We start from the raw sequence: 20,226 nt of genomic DNA on the forward strand, positions 1-20,226 counted from the left end.
CTCTAATGTGTTTTGTCTACTTTAAAAGTCCTTCTATAGTATAGAAAATGCACTCTCTTTTCAACATAAGCATACCTTCTCTGTCATATGATGAAAATAGTGAATGGGAATTCCCAAGAAGAGAGGGCTCTGGCAAACCATTAGCTACTTCTCTTGAAAATATCAATATTATAATTATTACTCCTTGCATATGATTTTTTCAATTAGTGATGAATCTACCTAACCATCCTATATTAATCTAGCTTACATTTATCCATCTTATCATAATACTATTGTTCACATATACTTTATAAAATCTCCTGTTAAAGATGAGATAGTGAACTACTTCTGGAAAGCATACTCTATACTGGAAATCACAGAGATGGCATAAAGGGTGTATGAAGAGAACTCTGGAAATGAAAAACAAAATAAGAATGAAGTCATGGAAATACACTATTTCACAAATAAAAGTTACTCTGGGATTAGTATGGACCTAGACAGCTAATAGAGCAAATGTTAGCAGCAGTGTATGGAGGCCACATGCCTGTGATCCATTCCTTCACTTAGTTATGTACATCCATTCATTTCCATAGGCTGGGTGGAAAGACTAAAAATGAAAATGCATGATGGAAGGAGAAATAGGCTCTGAACAATTTGAAATCCTTGTTATTGCACCTTTCAAACAAACCTAAAATTGGCAAAGATGCTTTTCCTCCAAAATTTATCTACCACCTTTGAAATAAAATTCATATAGGAAATTTGCATTTTTCTACTTATGTTTCTCACAATATTCTGGTCAAGAAAACTCAGAGAAACAGTATCCATTTTTTTTCATGTGAGGGAAAAATAAACAAATATGAAATACCTGTGGGCACCTGGCAGCACTGTAGCAATCTCCAGCTGTGGCAAATGGCACTGCTTTTCCAAATATTGTCTGGGCAAAAAGAAGATCTGTGGCTAAAAAAAATAAATGAAGCTTTTTAGCACTGACACATTGCATATTTTCCAATCTTCACTGCAAAATATACAGTCTTCATATTATATTCTTAAATATATTTATATAATTAATTCAAAATTTTAAGCAAATATGCTATGCAATTATACATGTATTGGCTTTTCAATAAATAATTTTTAATACAAAAATGTTTATCTCAAAAATTTCCCTAAAAATGTCAGGGACGTGTGTAAATTTAGTTTTAAAAAACTAAATGCCTTATTATATTTTACATTATAGTGAATATCAAAAATAAAGTGGGGTCAGGAGCAAATTATAGAAGAAAAAAACATTAAAGGTTAATACATCATGACAAAGCCACCTGAGTGCTTATAAGCCATATATATATATGATGTATATATATCAACTCATTTAGGCAACTCAAAAACAAAAACATCCAGCTAAAATATTTGCTATTTTGATTTCTTTTTTTTTTTGAGTAGACAATGGTATTTTAATTGAATAGTAATTCCACTGAATAAACACAGTATATAAAAATATAAAACAGAAACCAGATTTGAGTGTATACTGTTTCTGTGGATCTGGCTTATTAGGAAAGTTTTATTGTGCTATTTTGATTTCTAATATTACTACATTATGCTATTTTCTTTTGAATCTTACTTTTGCTAACATCATTAGCAAAATTTCCCGATTGGCAATAATGCTGGAGATTCTATATGAAGTATTAAAAATAGAGTCATAGAATCAAAGTCAGGTTAGAAGGAACCCTAAAAGTCAACTTGCCCAATCACTTATTCATGCTTGAATCAAATAATATTCCAATCAACAGTCTTTCGGTCCGTGGCTCTCACCTCCACTAATGTTGTTTCAAATCACTTCACTTTTCTTTTCAAGAAGACTGAAAGATCCCTGCATGCCCCCATGATGACACCAGTTCCCTAGAGGCAATCCCCAAAGGTAGCATTGCTGGAGATACCATATCACCAAGGGCAGTTTCCAAGACTAGGAGCCTTTCAGTTATATGCCAGTCAGCTTGTTCCAAATCATGAGAACCAGCTGGGTGTGTCTCTTCCCAACATCGTATACAATGAACTCATGTTGGTAGCTTAATGTTAGCATGGGTGGGAATATATATGACCATGGACATTGGCAAATGCTATATAACAGACTTCGTTTCCTGGCTGTTAAATGCTGGTTGTTAAACATTTATCCACACGTCAGTGCTTATGCTGGCAGTTACGGGTTAGGCTAAGGCAGAGCAGACACAACTTTCAAATCAAGCATCCTTTGCTATCTCCGCCATCATAACCTGGATAACCCAGAGATAGCTCTAACTCAATATGCCCAAAATAAATGCATTATCTTTTTCTCCAAACTTACTTCCTCTGCTATATTTCTCATCTCACTGAACTATGTCACCATCCACCCTGTTATTTTGGAAATCTTTCTAAATATTCTGTTGCTAATCCCCATATTCCTTCTGTCTGAAAATCCTACAAAGTGTACCTCTTTAATACTTCTCAAAGGCTCACTATTCTGAACCATGCCCCTCTTTTAAGCCCATATCATTTTATATGTAGATTATTATATTAGCTTCTTAACATCTTCATGGATACAATTTGTTCTCCTTCTAAGTCTGGTCCCTCCCCTGCTGAAATTTTCCCCCAGTGGTTCTCATAATCTACAAAATTCAATTGTATAGTTAGTACACATTGTTCTTTATGATCTGCTCTCTGAGAACTTCTCTAATAAGCTGCCATCCTCCAACCTCCATTTAATTTATGATTAGAGAAAAATGGACTTTTTATTCTTTAATGGAACCAAAATGATTCACCTTTTCAGGCTTTTGTTCATGCTGTTCCCTCCTCCTGAAATTCCTTTTCTCCAGTTCAGTTAATTCAAAATTTTTTTCAAGATTTCCTCAAGATAGCTTCTTGAGGAAAGTTAAAGACTTTTTACTCAACAAATATTTTTTTTAGAACCTATTGTGAATCAGATATTATTTTAAGTACTTAAGAACACTTCAGTGGAGGAAAGAGGGGTTGATGGAACCTGAGTCCTTCAGAGTGAGACAGGTAATAAAATAAATATTACATTATATTAGGGGTGATAATTGCAATAGAAAAAAATAAATCAGTTAAAAGGAGAGAAACGGATTTTAGAAGTGGAGAGTGGTCCAGGATGGCCTGATTGAGAAGGTGAAATTAAGCAGAAACACAAAGGAAATGAAGGAGTAAACCTTACAGGTAACTGTAGCACAATTGGTCCAGGCAAATAGAACAAAGTGTAAAGGCCTTAAGGTGAGAGCATGTTTGATGTATTCAAGGAACAGCAAAGGGACAAGTATGTTTGGAGCAGAGTATGCAAGGAGAGAGCAGAGAGGTGATGGAGGTGGGGAGGTCATGTTGAGTTTCGTTGACTATTGAAAGGATTTTTTATTTTACTCTGAGTTAGATAGTAAATGTTTGGAGAGTTTTAATCAAAGTTCAGCGTTGTTAAAAAGATGAAATGTGGAAATGTATAAAATATGATGTGGCTTATGTTTTATAGGCTCACTCTGGCTTCTCTGTTGAGAATGTAGGTCAGGAGGTGGGAGAGTGGTAAAATACTGAAATAGGAATACTATAATTTTAGTAGGCATAATAATCCAGAGGGAAATGCTGTGGACTCAGATGAAGGTGGTAGCACTGAGGTAGTGAGGAAGTGATATTTGATATCTGTATTAGCTCAGCTGCCGTAACAAACCACCATGAACTGTGGCTTAACCGACATAAATAAATTTCTCTAAGATCTGGAGCTTGAAAGGTAGAGATCAGTGGGCCGGTATGGTCACATTCTGGGGAGGCCCCTCTTCCTGGCTTGCAGATGGTCGTCCTTCTTGCTGTGTCCCCTCATGGCAGAGAGCTCTGGTATCTTTTCCTCTTTTTAAGGGCATTAACCCCATTATGAGGGTCCCACCTTCATGACCTTGTCTAAACCTAATTACCTCCCCATAACAAATATCATCACACTGGGGATTAGGGCTTTATCATATGAATGTTGGGAGACATGATTCAGTCCATAGTAACACGTATGTTAGCGATTCACCTGACAGAATTTGATGATGGATTGCATGTAGGTGTGAGAGAAAGGGAGGAGCTAAGATGTTGCTAGATTTTAGCTGGAGTATCTAGGAGATTATACGTGGCATTTCCTGAAATTATAAAAATTTGAGATGGAAAGAGTGGATGTGGGAAGAAATACTGAGAGTACAGTTTTGGATACATTGAGGTTGAGATGCCTATTGGATATTCATGTGGATTTGCTGCGTCAAGAGCAATATTGAGTATTCTAATGTTGAATATTGAAGTTTAGGGTAACAGTCCAAATTGGAGACAATACATTTGGGACCATCATTTGAAATCTATAAGTAGCATGAGATTCCCAAAGTGATATCTGTGTCCTAAAGCTCAACATTCAGTGTGGTGGAAGATGAAGAGTAACCAGTCAAGCTGAGAAACCATGAGAAAGACAGAGAAAGTGGCCAGGACAAGAATCAAGTAAGATAAAAACCAAGAATTTGTCATTGGTTTTCGAGAAATGGAGGTAGAATTGGTAATTTAAGAGGGAAGGGAAAGTTTGCTGAGCAAATGTTCTTGAATAGGTACAAAGTGATGAAACTAGAGCACAAGAGAGAGTTCCTTAGGTGGGAGTGGGAATAGTTCACCCACAGTAAGCAGGAGAGAAGGAAAAGTCTGTAGGTAAAGATTTGGGTAGGTTGTAGATGGGGTGGTGGTAGGTTGTGGAAATGCTCTTCCAGTTGTTTTTATTTTCTCAGTGATATAGGAAGCAAAATCATCAGCAATGAGTAGATAAAATGAGTAGATAAAATGTTAGAAATTTTAGAAATTTGAAGGCAGAGGAGAAGATGTTAGTTAGGCATTCAGGGGAATGGGGGTGGAAATGGACTAGGGAAGGGCAAAAGGATTACTCAAGCAGCATGTAGATTCGTAGTCATGCATTTAAGGGGAGATCAGTCAGAAGGGCAGTATATAAGGGGCCACATTCATGTTTCATGTTGCAAGTGAAGCACAGGGGAAATGTTTAATCAAGACTGGGTTTTCGCCACCCAAACTGGAGGAAAGAAAAGAGAGACCAGGACTTTGAAAATGCATACATTTGACATTATATTCTCAGGGCCCAGCCTAATGCCTGGCAAATGGCAGTGTTGTTTGATAAAATAATGAAATATAACAGCTTAATAAACAGCAAATAAGTTACCAAGTTCCCCTTATGTACTTAGCAGTACTACAACATACATAACAACCAACATTTATTGAGCATTTACTATATGCAAGGCACTTACTAGGTATGTTGCAAGTATTATCTTTTAATTCTCACCAGAAAGGAAAAAAAGAAGGAAAGAAAGAAGAAAGAAAAAACACCTGAGAGGCAGCTTTTCACTTTACAGATGAGGGAATTTAGGCTTAAAGAGATATTTCCAAGGTCACATAACTGGGAAATGGATGCAAAGAATTTACTCCCAGACAGTCTAACTCCAGAGCTGTAAACATAACAGTATAATGCTTCCCCAGTGCAGTAACAGTGAGTGTTCAGGAAATGGTAGCTATTATTACTAACAATAATAGTTCATCATCATGTGACTATGATTTGGAGATTATGTACTCATGCATTCCCTGTCTCAATAATTTTTTTGTTTCTTCCTGTAGTTTATACACCATGTTAGGTACTGGTGATTCAATTGCAATTTAGTTTCTGCTTCTGAAATGAACTTCTTTGCCTTTTCTTGTAGGTATGCAAGCTCCAGGATGGAAGGCTGCATCATGTTCAGTGTGTATTGGGTTCCATAAATATATTTTGATTTTACTATACTCTAAATTACTTCCCAGAAAGGCAGCAGGTACAGAAGCTAGGATCTGTGGGTGGGACTTTATCTCTCAGTGCCAATTACTAACTGTATGAATTGGGACAAGTCACTTAACTTTATAAATACATCTTAATTTCATCACTTGCAACAATGTGATGCAATTCTGCCTTAGCTAGTACAGAGTTATAAAAAAGATCAAATGAGACAATTTATAGGAAAATACTTGACAAATTGTGAACTGAAACTAATGTTAATTATTACTTTAAGCCCTGCAAAAGGCTTATACAACTATGTTGAGGATATTAACTTCCTTGTCCTTAATGTAATTGGGGATTTTAAGATAGAGGCTTATATCTTGGAAGGGCAGCATCTTATCACTGTCATTACCACTACATTTTTATTAAGTGTTCCCATGGTCCATGTTATTGCAAAGGAATTCTTGTACCCAATAAGTTCTTTTTAAAAAATTATGGGGCGCCTGGGTGGCACAGTGGTTAAGCATCTGCCTTCGGCTCAGGGTGTGATCCCGATGTTATGGGATCGAGCCCCACATCGGGCTCCTCCGCTATGAGCCTGCTTCTTCCTCTCCCACTCCCCCTACTTGTGTTCCCTCTCTCGCTGGCTGTCTCTATCTCTGTTGAATAAATAAATAAAATCTTTAAAAAAAAATAAAAAATAAAAAATAAAAAATAAATTAAGCAATTACTGCACAATGGTAGGCCCTTCTATATACCCTGGCTACCACACATGCCAGCATATTGTTGGAATTTCATTAGCAAATAGAGACTTTCTATTTTGGAGATTCAGCACTTACTTTTAATTTGCATGGAATTGAGATCAACTCTTATTTTGCTGAAAACAGTGTGTCCAGCAGCCAGGTAGTCATTTTTACACGCACAGTCTTGCCTCCTACTTCCATTAAAAGGACATTCATATGGATTTTGTAGTCTGAAACAACATTAGAATATTTTTGTATTATATGCTGTAATTCCCCCATCACGTAGATAAATGGTAAACTTTGCAAGTGGGAAGATACACTCTTCAATATTATACTGTCAGTAAGTTAAATGAGAAAGAAGTAAAAATCACTCAAAATTAACATATAATTCTCAAAGGGAAGTTCAAGAATGGTTTATGGAAAATAATTCAGCTACAGTTCTCCTAGCTTTTATTACGTATTAATTACATTTCTATTAAAATACACATAGCTCGTAAACTCTTCTCTGTTCCACAGCTCATCCTCAGTGTTCTTCTTAGTCAATCTCTCTGTGGGCACGTTAATACTCAAGTCTTCAGTATTCAACAGGCATGGACGACATCTGGCTTAGGTCCTAATATGTCCACCTGCTCCAAAATTACTTGTCCCACTTGTGAGATGCTCAAGTGCCACTCTGAAAGCTGGGACTTCTAATTCTCTTGATGGACCATAAAAGTGCACACATAAGCCAAAAGTCTCGTACCTAACACCATACACTTCAGAAAAGTTGTCTTCTTCACCTTTGACCAATGATAAATATTCCTTGGGGTTCTCCAAGTGCATGCCTGCGCAATAGATCTAAAGGGAATATGCAAACATTTAGAAAAGCTTTTTCTAGTCAACAGCCAATGTTAAAATCAAATGCAAACTGTTTTCAAAATACCTTTATTATTCTTCCATTAATGTTAAGGTAATAGTCACCATCCTTGGTAATGTTGTTTTTTACTTGGATTTCTTTGCAGCTGGTAAATGTTTTACCTTCAAGGACAAGTGAACACAACTTATCAACACTGAACAAATTACAAACAGAGCATGAATGTATTAGCTCAGTCACACAAATATTAATATGCTCTGAAAAAACAAACGTCTTGTTTTGTGGAACATATGACTTCTCCAAATATTTACTTTGAAATTTTAATTAAAACTTCCTAGGAATGTAGATTTTTAAAGTCTATTACTTACAGTCATTGACGTAACATTTCTTTTGAGCATCTGGTTTTAAACGCTTTAAGCAGAAGTTACTGGACCAACCACTTTCAGCCATGCATTCTACTCTTCTCTCCATTGTCCCAGCTCCACAAGTCACTGAGCACTGTGAAAAGGGTACAGTTTGGCAGTGAAGTATACAATGGACAAAAGAATGCTGGGATCATGACCTGAGCCGAAGGCAGACACTTAACCGACTGAGCCACTCAGGCGTCCCTTGATATGCATTAATTAATGATGGTTATTAAGACTACAGAGATTTTCTTATTGTTATATGCTAAGATTGCAAAGCAATATTCACTTGCTTTCTATCAAATTGGAAATGGAATATAGTGCCAATGACTTTGATTACTCATATGTTAGATCTATTTACTTCTTCACTTAACCAATAAATATTTCTTAAGCATCTACTCAAAATACAAGTCACTGTGCAAGACTCTCAGAGGAACAGAAGTAAGTTGTTAGTTATGGTCCCTGCTTATAAGCAGGTTATAGCAAGCATAGAAAAAGAAATATTTATACAAGTAACTGATAGTGGTTTTTATAGACAAAAGGGGTAGGAGACAACTCTGAGATCTAGTTAGACATGCAGATTACCAGGCATCTTACACCTAGAAAATCTCATTCAAAGGCTTTCAATTCATAATTATATACTGACCTTGCTCCATCTCCCCACTTTCCAAGTGGCCATATGCAAACAGCTCCTAAAATTGCATTTGTAAACCTGAGGGGAAGGCAGCACAGGACATTCTCGATAGTCTATAGGCCAAAGCTGATGAAGCTTATATTTCTCAGTAGGCCAGATGGCAATGCAATATGTAATCCTTTGTCGGTAACTAAATCCACAGTTACCTGCACACTGAGAAATACACAATTATAAGGGGAGAAAAAGATGCCCTTAAACTAAGGGCCTACTATTTGCCAGGTGCTAATATGTACTAGGCTATATCATTCCCACAATAATCTTATTTATTAGCCAAATTTACAGATAGGTAAACAAATGTCCAGAGACATTAGGGAACATTTCCAGAGTTTGCCAATAAGTGGAAAGGATGCTAGACTGTCTATTTGTAGTGCCTCTGTTTTTTGTTTTTTTTTTTTTAAGATTTTATTTTACTTATGTGACAGAGAGACAGCCAGCGAGAGAGGGAACACAGCAGGGGAGAGGGAGAGGAAGAAGCAGGCCCCCACGAGGAGCCCGATGTGGGACTCGATCCCGGAACGCCGGGATCACGCCCTGAGCTGAAGGCAGTCGCTTTAACGACTGCGCTACCCAAGCGCCCCTTGGTTTTGTTTTCTGTTACACTGTAAGAGTAGTTTAATTGGATGAAGATTTATCTCCTGGTAGACAACTTCAGAGAAATGGAACATATTAGGGGTTCTTACCTGAAATAAAGAATAGTTATTAGCCTTAACTTACTAGAAACTATATAAGAGTTAGCATACATTTTTCTTAAAACATATAATGTGATCTATAATACAATTTGACTAAAATACATAAGTGATACAGACTACATTAAAGATAAAAAAAAATGGGCAAACAGATTTTTGCTTCCAGCAATAATGGGGTAACATGAAATAAGTTGCCTTCTAACCTGAAGCAATAAAAACATCTGGAAAAAATATATCAAACAATGGCTTTTCAGACACTGGACATTTGGCAATAAAGTGATACCTGGGAGATGGAAATAAACCAAGTGATCCTATAACAGCTCTAGTCTGCTACCTGCTACCTTGAGAGAGATTCCAGGTCTTGGAACAAGAAAAGGAAACACAAGGGAACAGCGGAGTTCTGACCAGTGCACACACACATGTGAGGACACCAAGTGAGGCCAGAGAATGAACCAACAAAAGATACAAATTACTGAATCTGGTACTCACATGGGACCAGATAGAGTGCCTATTCCCTCCAGCTAGACTGGAAAACTTTATATACAAGGAATAGTAGGTAGAGGACTCAAAGGGGTCTTGCTACAGTAGAGGGGAATAATTAGCCTTAGACCAAATAATGCACTGGTCTGACCTAACAAATCTTAAGAGCAAGACAAGAAGGGATCGAACTGTTCCCAGAGAGAACAACTTCATTCTAGAGTGAAGCTTAAAATATATGCATAGGAGTAAGAAATATCCAATAGCCATAAAGGTAAAATTCATATCTAACACACAATCAGAAAATTAGTGAGCGTGCAAAGAAGCAGGAAAATATAACCCATAATGAGGAGAAAAATCCATCTATCAAAACAGACCAAGAGAGAGTGAAAATATCTAATGTAGGACCTCTGAATATTCTTCCCTCCATAAAAGCAATGAGAAAACTGGCAAAATTTGTCAGAATTAACTTTCCTAGAACTTTGAAAATTAACCAAAGGCTTACAGAGATCCGGGAAGCATTTATTTAAGAAACAAGGCTAAGTCTCAGGAGGAAGAGGGAGTTTTGTGGTGTTTTAACTTACCGTATACCCATTATCCCCTCTCTAGCTCCATAGTAGCCTTCAAAATCAATAGTCCTGCAAACGTGGTGAAAACCAGCAGCCTGGCAGCCACAAGAGAGGTGGAACTGGGTTGGACATCCTTCAAAGCCTCCTTCCCATAGAACTGTCATAATTTGAACTGTTTGATGGTTTTCTAGAAGATCCCACTTGCAAGGCTGCCTTTATTTGACTTGACTCAGAGCTTGCCCAGTACTAAAAACCTTTTCCCTAGGGGTATTTGTTGAACCCAATTAAAGGCCACTGTTTAACATTGCAGCTTCCAGAGCAGGGATAACGGAGCAAAAAATAAGCTAGTCAGAAAAGCTTAAAAGAAAACCTGGGAAACGAAATGTCTGTAACAGCTCTGAAAAGCTCTAATATATTCATAGGAATCTAGAAGTCTATGGACATGCATAGGTTGTGCTCATGTCCAGGACTCCACACATGCTCGGGAAGCACCTGGGAAGGGCCTACATGCTCATCTCTGACTGACATCTAAACTATGCACAAAAGCAGGATGTAAAGCTTAAGGAACAGTTGTCAACTCCCTGGCTGAGTGTTAGAGGTGCCTATACATACAGAGCTTCTTGGCAAAGGCTGGAGATTGGTTCTAGGTATCTAAGGAAATCTCTATTCAATTAATAGCTCACAATTAAATGAATCAAGCAAAAGCTATAGCGACTACACATGACAGAGGATACAGACTTTACAGTGAGATTTAAAAAAGTCCCTAAACGGGGCGCCTGGGTGGCACAGCGGTTAAGCGTCTGCCTTCGGCTCAGGGCGTGATCCCGGTGTTATGGGATCAAGCCCCACATCAGGCTCCTCCGCTATGAGCCTGCTTCTTCTTCTCCCACTCCCCCTGCTTGTGTTCCCTCTCTCGCTGGCTGTCTCTATCTCTGTCGAATAAATAAATAAAATCTTTAAAAAAAAAAGTCACTAAACAAACAAACAGCAATAACAATACATTCTGGGATGGAGAGAGAAAGAACAGCACTGTAACAAAGAGACTGAATTAAAAATCAAAAAAACGTTACACAAAGGAAAGCCCAGGACCAGAGCCTTTGCTGGTAAATTCCATCAAATGATTGAAGAAGAATTAGCATTAAACTTTCCAAAACTCTTCCAAAAGAAAGAAGAGTAGGGTCACTTCCTAATTCATCCTACAAGGCCATTATATCCCTCATACCAAAACCAGGCAAAGACATCACAAGTTAAGAAAACTATAGACCCATATCTCTTATGAATGTAGATACAAAAATCTTCAACGAAACACTAGCAAAAAATTCCAGAAACAAATAAAAAGGATTATTCACCATGACCAAGTGAGATTTTTTTCAGGAGTGTGTAAAATATGTAGGATTGCAAAATGGTGCAGCAACTGTGGAAAACAGTTTTGAATTTCCTCAAAAAATTAAACGGTTATCATAAAACTGAGAAATTTTACTTCTAGGTATTGACCCAAGAGAATTAAAAGTGTTCATAAAAAAAAAAACTTGTACTCAAATGTTCTTAGCAACATTATTCAGAATTGATGAATAAACAAAATGTAGCATATCCCTAAAATGGAATATTATTCATCCATAAAAAGGAATGAATGATGGCTATTTACTACATCATGAAGGAACCTTAAAAATACCATGCTAAGTAAAAGAAGCCATATACAAGAGATCACATATTGTGTGATTCAATTTATGTGAACTGCCCAGAGCAGGAGTATCCATAGATGTAGAAAATAGGTTAAGTGGTTGTCCAGGGCTCAGGGGAAAAAGGAAATGAGGAGTCACTACTAATATGTATGGAGTTTCTTCTTGAGGTGATAACATTTTCTAGCATTAGATCATGGTCCTGGTGGCACAAACTTGAGAGTATATTAAAATACTGCAATTGTAAATGCACATACATAGATGTTAGAATTAGCAGAAAAGGACATTAAAAAGTTATTCCTAATTATAGTATATTCAAAAAGTAGAGACATGAAAGAACTAAAAAAGCTGAAATCAAACTTCTAAAGATAAATATTACACTGTCTGGGATTAAGAAAAATAGAGAGGATGGCTGGGGCGCCTGGGTGGCACAGCGGTTAAGCGTCTGCCTTCAGCTCAGGGCATGATCCCGGCGTTATGGGATCGAGCCCCACGTCAGGCTCCTCTGCTATGAGCCTGCCTCTTCCTCTCCCACTCCCCCTGCTTGTGTTCCCTCTCTCACTGGTTGTCTCTATCTCTGTCGAATAAATAAATAAAATCTTTAAAAAAAAATAGAGAGGATGGGAATTAATGGCAGATCAGACATCACAGAAGATTAGTGGACTGGAAGAGAAACATAAACTGGAATATTATGTAATCATCAAAAGGAATAAGCTATTGATACATACTGCAAACTGACTGAATCTCAAAATACTTAATAATCATCAAAATAATCTACAGGGACTCCTGGTTGGCTCAGTCAGTTAAGTGTCTGCCTTAGGTTGTCAGTAGTTCCATTCCCTAGGTTGATATGCATACCATTATCTGCCCCCTTATTCAAATTTTTTAAAAGATTTTGTTTATTTATTTGAGAGAGAGACAGAGAGAGCTCGCGCATGAGCAGGGGGGAGCAGCAGAGTGGGAAGCAGACTCCCCACTAGCAGGGAGCCCCATGTGGGGCTGATCCCAGGCTCAGGTTGCGATCCCAGGGGCCTGGGATAGAGTCCTGCATCGAACTCCCTGTTCAGTCTGCTTCTCCCTCTGCTCCTCACCCCCCTCATTCTCTCTCTCTCAAATAAATAAAATCTTTAAAAAAATTATCAGACAAAAAATAGTACATCCTGTGTGATTCCATTTATGCAAAACTCTAGAAAATGCAAAATAATACAGTGAGGGGTTCCTAACATAAAAAAAACAGATTAGGTTACCTATAGTTGGGAAGGAGGGGGAAGGAAGTATAAAATAGCACAAGGAAACTTTTGGGGTGATGGATATGTTCTTTATTTTTAATATAGTAATGGTTTTATGGGTGTATATACCCATCAAAACTTAGCAAGTTATATACTTTCAATATGCGTGGTTTATTGTTTGTCAATTATACACCAAAAAGCTCTTTTTAAAAAGCAGGCAACTCCTCAGGGCCAGTGTGCCACACTGTCCCGGTAGCTGATTTCACACTTAGCCCCAACTGACACTTAGAACTGAACTAGCACAGAACTAAACTAAAGGTTAACTAACGTGCATGTTACTATTACTCTAACTGCACCACCCAAATGTCAGTGGTTCCACTCCCTAGGTTGATACGCATACCATTATCTGCTCCCGTAGTCAAAATTCTTTTAAAGATTTTGTTTATTTATTTGAGAGAGAGACAGAGAGAGCTTGCGCACAAGCAGGGGGGAGCAGCAGAGTCCCCACTAGCAGGGAGCCCCATGTGGGGCTGATCCCAGGACCCTGGGATCATGATCTGAGCTGAAGGCAGATGCTTAACCAATTGAGCCACCCAGGCATCCCCTCCAGCCCCCGTGTGCAAATTTAGAAACAGTTTCAACTGCATCAACTTTGAGACTCAGTTGTTTTTTCCAGGAGCAAAATTTCTTAACTTTCTTTCTTTGCCTTACCTGTGATGAGTCTCCTGTTACCACAATATACCTGCAGGAAGGGTTCCTGCACTTTTTGATTGAAAGAGGTCTGGTTGAAGGATCACAGAAACTCTCATTCACTTGAATGTTTTGTGTATCAGTGCACTTCACTTGCCGATGTGTCTCTTTTTTGTTACATGATGTTGAACACTAGAAGTGCAATGACAAAATGAATAACACATCCTTTCATGCAGTGTTTTTGAAAGTCTGCTTGTCGATACTCACGTTCAGCCACTCTCCTGCCACCCACTGGTACTGTGTGCAGTCCTGATGCCAACATTGCTGCTGAAAATAAGGCCGGGTGGATCGATCACACATTTCTTCAGCCACCCGACCAACGCCTCTGAGTCTACAGTACACATCCCTTTGCTGAACTCCAGAGCCACAGGTCACAGAGCACTACAGAGAAGCCCAGATGATTTGAACAATTAGCTAACAAATATCAAATTATGTAAAGATGGCAAAATAGTACCATGGCCTGTTTTCTTGTTTCTTTCAAACATAGCCTGATATTACATCAGGCATTAGATAGAAAATACATGCAATTAGTATTTTTAAGACTGTAGAGTGTGAAACGTCTATACAAATGTGCAAATAAATTTTCTTTATTTTGCAATACCTACTCAAACCTTATGGACACTATGACAAGCTATGTGACAAGTTGTATCAGTCACTCCATCCCAACTGATAACTCTCTATTCTGACTTAAACATTCTTAATATCTTTTGAACTCACTGCACAATGAAGCTATTCTATGACATTGTTTTTATTTTATTTATTTTTTAAAGATTTTATTTATTTATGTGACAGAGAGATAGCCAGCAAGAGAGGGAACACAGCAGGGGGAGTGGGAGAGGAAGAAGCAGGCTCCCAGCGGAGGAGCCCAATGTGGTGCTCGATCCCAGAACGCCGGGATCACTCCCTGAGCTGAAGGCAGAGGCTTAATGACTGCGCTACCCAGGCGCCCCTACGACATTGCTTTTAAATATCATTTAAATCCTTATACTATCTGCATAATCTCCCTCAAAGGAATAATAATTTTCAAGCTTGTGTTATATTCATCTTCATACTTGCAGCACCTACTACAGTTTGGGGATCCAAATATTTGCTAATCTGTTGATTCGTGATTATCTTTCATTGGACAAGTGTTTGGGGAAGTTCGTTGTATAAACTGTAAACTTAGATCATCTTGTCTTAGCATTTCCAAATCTCATTTTCCTTATGTGCACAAAGAAGATTCTGTATTATTTGTAAAATGTCATAGAACATTTCCATACATTTATTCCTGACAACAGCTCTACCTCTGACAAGCAGTGCTGAGGACCTGAGATCCTGCCTCTAGTTAGCAAGATGAGGCTCAGTTATTTCTGATTCTAGATGCCAAGCTGTCTTTGTGCTGCCTGAGGGGAATGGGGAAGGATTTGGTAACCTCTCAGGGCCCTTGCAGTTCTAAAATGCCAGGTCATATTACAACAGAGCTTGGCTACAACCAAAAGCTATGGTGCCAACATTAATAAAGTGTGGAGAACGCCCAGGGGTATTTAATTTGCAAGTTTAGTTTTCTATACTCCTTGTGATTCCAGAAGGGATTGGAAGTCCCACTGAGGAATATCTGTGGTCTCATTACTGTTCCCTGTGATACTGTAAGGGTAAAAAAATCAGGTCCTTTGGGGCATCTGAGTGGCTCAGTCAGTTAAGCGTCTGACTCTTGATTTCCGCTCCGGTCATGATGTCGGGGTCATGAGATGGAGCCCCACATCAGGCTCTGCACTGAGCGGGATAGCTGCTTGAAGATTCTCTTCTCTTTGCCCCTCCCCTCATTTGTTCTCCCTCTCTCTCTCTTGAAAATAAATTAATAAATCTTTTTTAAAAAATCAGGTCCTTCACCAAGTTCTATATTTCTGCAGGAGTCTCAGAGTGGCAAATTTCTTTTTCCACAACAATAAATATATATCTGCAGAATATGGATTTACCATGAATGAAAAAATATTTAGATCCCACAATAACACAGAACTTGGTTCACCTTGTAGACTTGAATTCCTCATACAAACTGTTGTTGCATTTTACTCCAAATATGCTTGAAAATTTAGAATTATAAGCAGTATAAGCAGTGGGTATAAGCAATGGGTATAAGCCATAACCACTGACTTGAAAATAATTTATATACATTTTTTAAACCTATGAAGAATAGTATTATCTACATAGCTTACACTTACCTTCATTTTATGCTTAGGCAGTTGAATTTTGCCCCCATTGAGTGTTTTCACAAAAAACAGCTCCATTGTGTGGAGACAACAATAATTTAATGTATGTTTTATTCAGGGTACAATATTAAGTAGACTAAAATGTCTGGAGGTAGTTTAGCTTATCTGAACCTCTTGTGAAAATGTTTAGCCAATAAAAAAAGGCTCCTGCAAACATTTTCCAGGGATAATTTCAGAAATATAAGCTACATTTGAAAAACTTCCTGCCTCTAAACCTGAAAAAAAAATTTCCTGGAAAAAATAATTCACAAAACACAGCTTAGCAAGAAGTTCTAGCAGACAAATATAATTTTCTAAAATTCAATAAAACAGTGGTTTATTGGTCCTCTGGTTATAGCGCATGTTTAGAAAAATCTACTGTGACTGTGGGTAACTACTATGTGGACCTCTTCCCTAAAAGGAAAAAAAAAATGGTCTACTTCTTGGAAGAAAACAAGTAACCTTTTGCTTTTCAGTTTTTTTTTTTAAAGAGTACAAAAAAGTAAACTGATGCAATTTTAGATTTGAACAGAAAAGAGAATATATGGCTTAAATGAAGTATTTCTGAACCAAATGTCATCAATAACCCTAACTGCTAGATCCAACAAAAACATTTCAAATCTTTTCTTAATCTCATGGACACATCCAGCAGCACTGACCACTTTATGTGGAGCCATTCCAGCTGTGATTGAAATCCCTTCTGGTTCCAGGTACTCTATTCTTAAATCGCTCCTTCTTGAGAGTCCTTAACTGACTCTGTTTTCTCAGTTAAGCCTTAAATGTTAGCATATCCGGGGATTCTGTTTATAACCTGGTTCTCTTTATACCCTGAGCGCTCCTGAGCAGTTTCTTTCATGCACCAATTTTCTAAATCTGTTCTCTCCTGCCTCGATCCTAATTCTGACCTTGACATTTACATTTGCATGTGTTTGCAAGAATGCTTCATGTGGGACACCTGGGTGGCTCAGTCAGTTGGGCATCTGCCTTTGGCTCGGGTCATGATCCCAGGGTCCTGGGATCGAGTTCCACATTGGTCTCCTTGCTCAGCAGAGAGCCTGCTTCTCCCTCTCCCTCTACCTGCCGCTCCTGCTTGTGCCCTCTCTCTCTGATAGATAAATAAATAAATAAATAACATCTTTTTTTAAAAAAAGAATGTATTATGTATTTACAGAAATTCCATATGTTTTCTACATAGATATGTCAAAGGCACCTCAAATTCAACATTTCCAAAGCAGAAATTTTGCCCGGCCAGGTCCCCCTACAGTGGTGGATGTTGTGAAGATATGATTACTCACTCTTTAGTCGAGTGACTTACAAGCATGAATTCTCAAGGAATGCTTCTAACTCTAAAACAGTCACCCTTATTTAACAGCTTAATAGAATTACTTATTTATAAGCATGTTCCATATTATCTTTTTTAAAAATCCAGAGATCTAATGTGAAGGCGATATGAGACCGTAATTACAAGTACAACACAAATGATTGAATATACTAACTCACCAATGCTGCATAGTTAATTCAGACAGGAAAAATCAGCCAAATATCCTATTTATATGTAATATACTATAATACCACACAGACTGGCACTTGAAAGACTGGACAGTGGAATTGGAGAAGGTGAATTTTAGCCAATCCACAGGTACTGTAGCCATTTTAGCTACTGTAGAGCAGGCTTAAAGAAATGTTAGAACGTGCATTGCAAAAATAGGTTCATCAAACTGCTATTTCAGAAATTATTTAAAATGCAAATATGAAGTCTTCTCTCTTGGTGCATTATTTATTATTTCCTATTAAGATTTAGGTTTTGATTTCCTCGTAGTTATTTGTGACTGTGGCTTATTTCAAGTGAGTCAATAATGGAGCAGTAGTATTCGCAATAGTAGAGCATTTGGGGTTAGGAGAGACTCTAGGAATATGTAACTTCAATTTCTCATCAATTTTGAAATTCCTTTTACAGCAATAGTAAACGAAGGGCCATCAAACCTACCCATACTTTCCTATCCTCAATCGGGGTACATTCACTACATCCTGAAAGTGGTCATTCCGTTTTTTGGGTGACTCTAAGGTTAGCGAATACTCAGTTATTTTGAGCTGAAATATTCTTCGTTAAACATTTACCCATTGTCCAGAATTTGTCTTCCTTCCCAACACAGAACAAATACATATTCACTTTCATGGGCGAACGTATGATGGTATAAGGCCTAAAACAGTGATAGCTATTTTATGACCAATAGGAGTTGACCAATAACATCACAGAGATGCCAGTCCAGCACTTTGACATTATAAAGCTGCTGAATCAAACTTAAAACCAGTGACCTAGTTTTGTTATGTAAAGAAGAAATGTCTTTGAGTTTAAGCCAATAAACATCAGGGCTTTTCCAACTTGCAAGAGAACACAGTGGGGCTGACAGAATAGTTGTAACCATTTAATCGTACTTCTCTGGGGATTTGGTAAATTTGTCAATGCTTTTCTTAAAATGTGGGTCCTCTGGAATAGGCACTGCTCCAAAAATCTGAGCAGGATCTGCACCAAAGATATGAATGCTATCCATCATTTATATAGCCTAATATGCTGCTAATAATTTTTTTTTAATTGCATTTTGTGGATGTTTAATGTATTTATCTATTGATCACTGGAAAAAATTGCCCATTCTTATCCAGGTAGTGGGGTTTTACCTGACAAGAAAATGTCATTCTTCAATTAAAAAAACAAAACAAGTCATATTAAGTAAAACACTTGGAATCACTTGCTTTGCCTGTTTTTAGCTGTTAGAATGTATTTAAAACTCTTTGAAAATCCACACAGCATTAGATAGTGATGTGTTCCTTTTATACCTTTTAATAAACTCTTTAAAATTATTTACATGGGCAATCTAACCTTAATATTTGGAAAATGTTTTACTGCATTAAAGCAACTTATGTCCTTACTATTCTGCTATATCTTGAACATAAGCAGCTTTCTCCCACCTGAGGGCATTGGGCTCTCCACCTGGAAAGTTCTTTTTTTTTTTTTTTTAAATTTTATTTTATTATATTGTGTTAATCACCATACAGTACATCCCCAGATTCCGATGTAAAGTTTGATGCTTCATTAGTTGCGTATAACACCCAGTGCACCATGCAATACGTGCCCTCCTTACTACCCATCACCAGTCTATCCCATTCCCCCACCCCCTCCCCTCTGAAGTCTTCAGTTTGTTTCTCATAGTCCATAGTCTCTCATGTTTCATTCCCCCTTCTGATTACCCCCCTTTTCTTTATCCCTTTCTTCCCCTACCGATCCTCCTAGTTCTTATGTTCCATAGATGAGAGAAATCATATGATAATTGTCTTTCTCTGCTTGACTTATTTCACTTAGCATTATCTCCTCCAGTGCCGTCCATGTTGCAGCAAATGTTGAGAATTCGTTCTTTCTGATAGCTGAGTAATATTCCATTGTATATATGGACCACAGCTTCTTAATCCAGTCATCTGTTGAAGGGCATCTCGGCTCCTTCCATGATTTGGCTATTGTGGACAATGCATAATATGCTGCTAATAATTTAAACAACTACAGCATATTTAATATATGATCAACTAAACTCTATTATGTTCCCTAAGCTGTAAAATCCATATATATCTTATACTTATGCAACATACTTTTTAAAAAATATAAATAAGCTTGCAATGAATTCAGTGCAACATAGAAATTAGATTTCTATTGAATGCATTACTCTGTGTGACACAACGACAAGTTACACTTGTTGACTTTAGGTGCCCTCGTAAGAGTGGAGATATGTTGCTAAGGAAATGTAAGAATGAGCTGATGTATAATGATAATAATGTAATAATTATGACAGCAACTATAGTAAGGAAAGCTCAGATAGACCTGTGTTCAAGTCCTTCCCCCTCCACACACGCGCGCACGCGCTCTTTTGGTCTGTGATCTGTGCAAGCTACTTAGCCTCTTTAGTGGTTGTTTTCTCCTCTCCAAGCAATGTCAGGAAGTGACTGTCCCTTGTTGCTCCCTTCCTATTTACATTTCTTCACCTTTCTTGCAGAGATAAAGATATTTCTGTCTTGAAAATCTTCTTGATACATGCCTTAAACCAGAGAGTTAGTCATCTCAGCCCACTCAAAGAAAGGCCATCTTAAGTATCAA

At 37.7% G+C, this 20,226-nt stretch overlaps 1 protein-coding gene across 5 annotated transcripts in view; it reads right to left on the bottom strand.

Annotated features, from left to right (window-relative positions):
- Positions 1-20,226, bottom strand: part of ADAMTS20 (ADAM metallopeptidase with thrombospondin type 1 motif 20) — a 175,399-nt gene that overhangs the window by 20,110 nt on the left and 135,063 nt on the right. For 3 of the 5 annotated variants that reach the window (XM_034645966.1, XM_034645963.1, XM_034645962.1), the window contains 8 exons: positions 14,068-14,241; positions 13,822-13,992; positions 8,423-8,623; positions 7,741-7,870; positions 7,442-7,536; positions 7,262-7,356; positions 6,616-6,749; positions 845-936 (listed from right to left, as the gene is read on the bottom strand). In XM_034645966.1, the coding sequence (XP_034501857.1) occupies positions 845-936; positions 6,616-6,749; positions 7,262-7,356; positions 7,442-7,536; positions 7,741-7,870; positions 8,423-8,623; positions 13,822-13,992; positions 14,068-14,241 (1,092 nt within the window). The remainder of the gene's footprint in view (positions 1-844; positions 937-6,615; positions 6,750-7,261; positions 7,357-7,441; positions 7,537-7,740; positions 7,871-8,422; positions 8,624-13,821; positions 13,993-14,067; positions 14,242-20,226) is intronic. The other 2 variants (XM_034645964.1, XM_034645965.1) reach the window with 2 other exon arrangements.

This window comes from Ailuropoda melanoleuca, chromosome 16 (genome assembly GCF_002007445.2).
Source record: "Ailuropoda melanoleuca isolate Jingjing chromosome 16, ASM200744v2, whole genome shotgun sequence".
Taxonomy (NCBI): domain Eukaryota; kingdom Metazoa; phylum Chordata; class Mammalia; order Carnivora; family Ursidae; genus Ailuropoda; species Ailuropoda melanoleuca.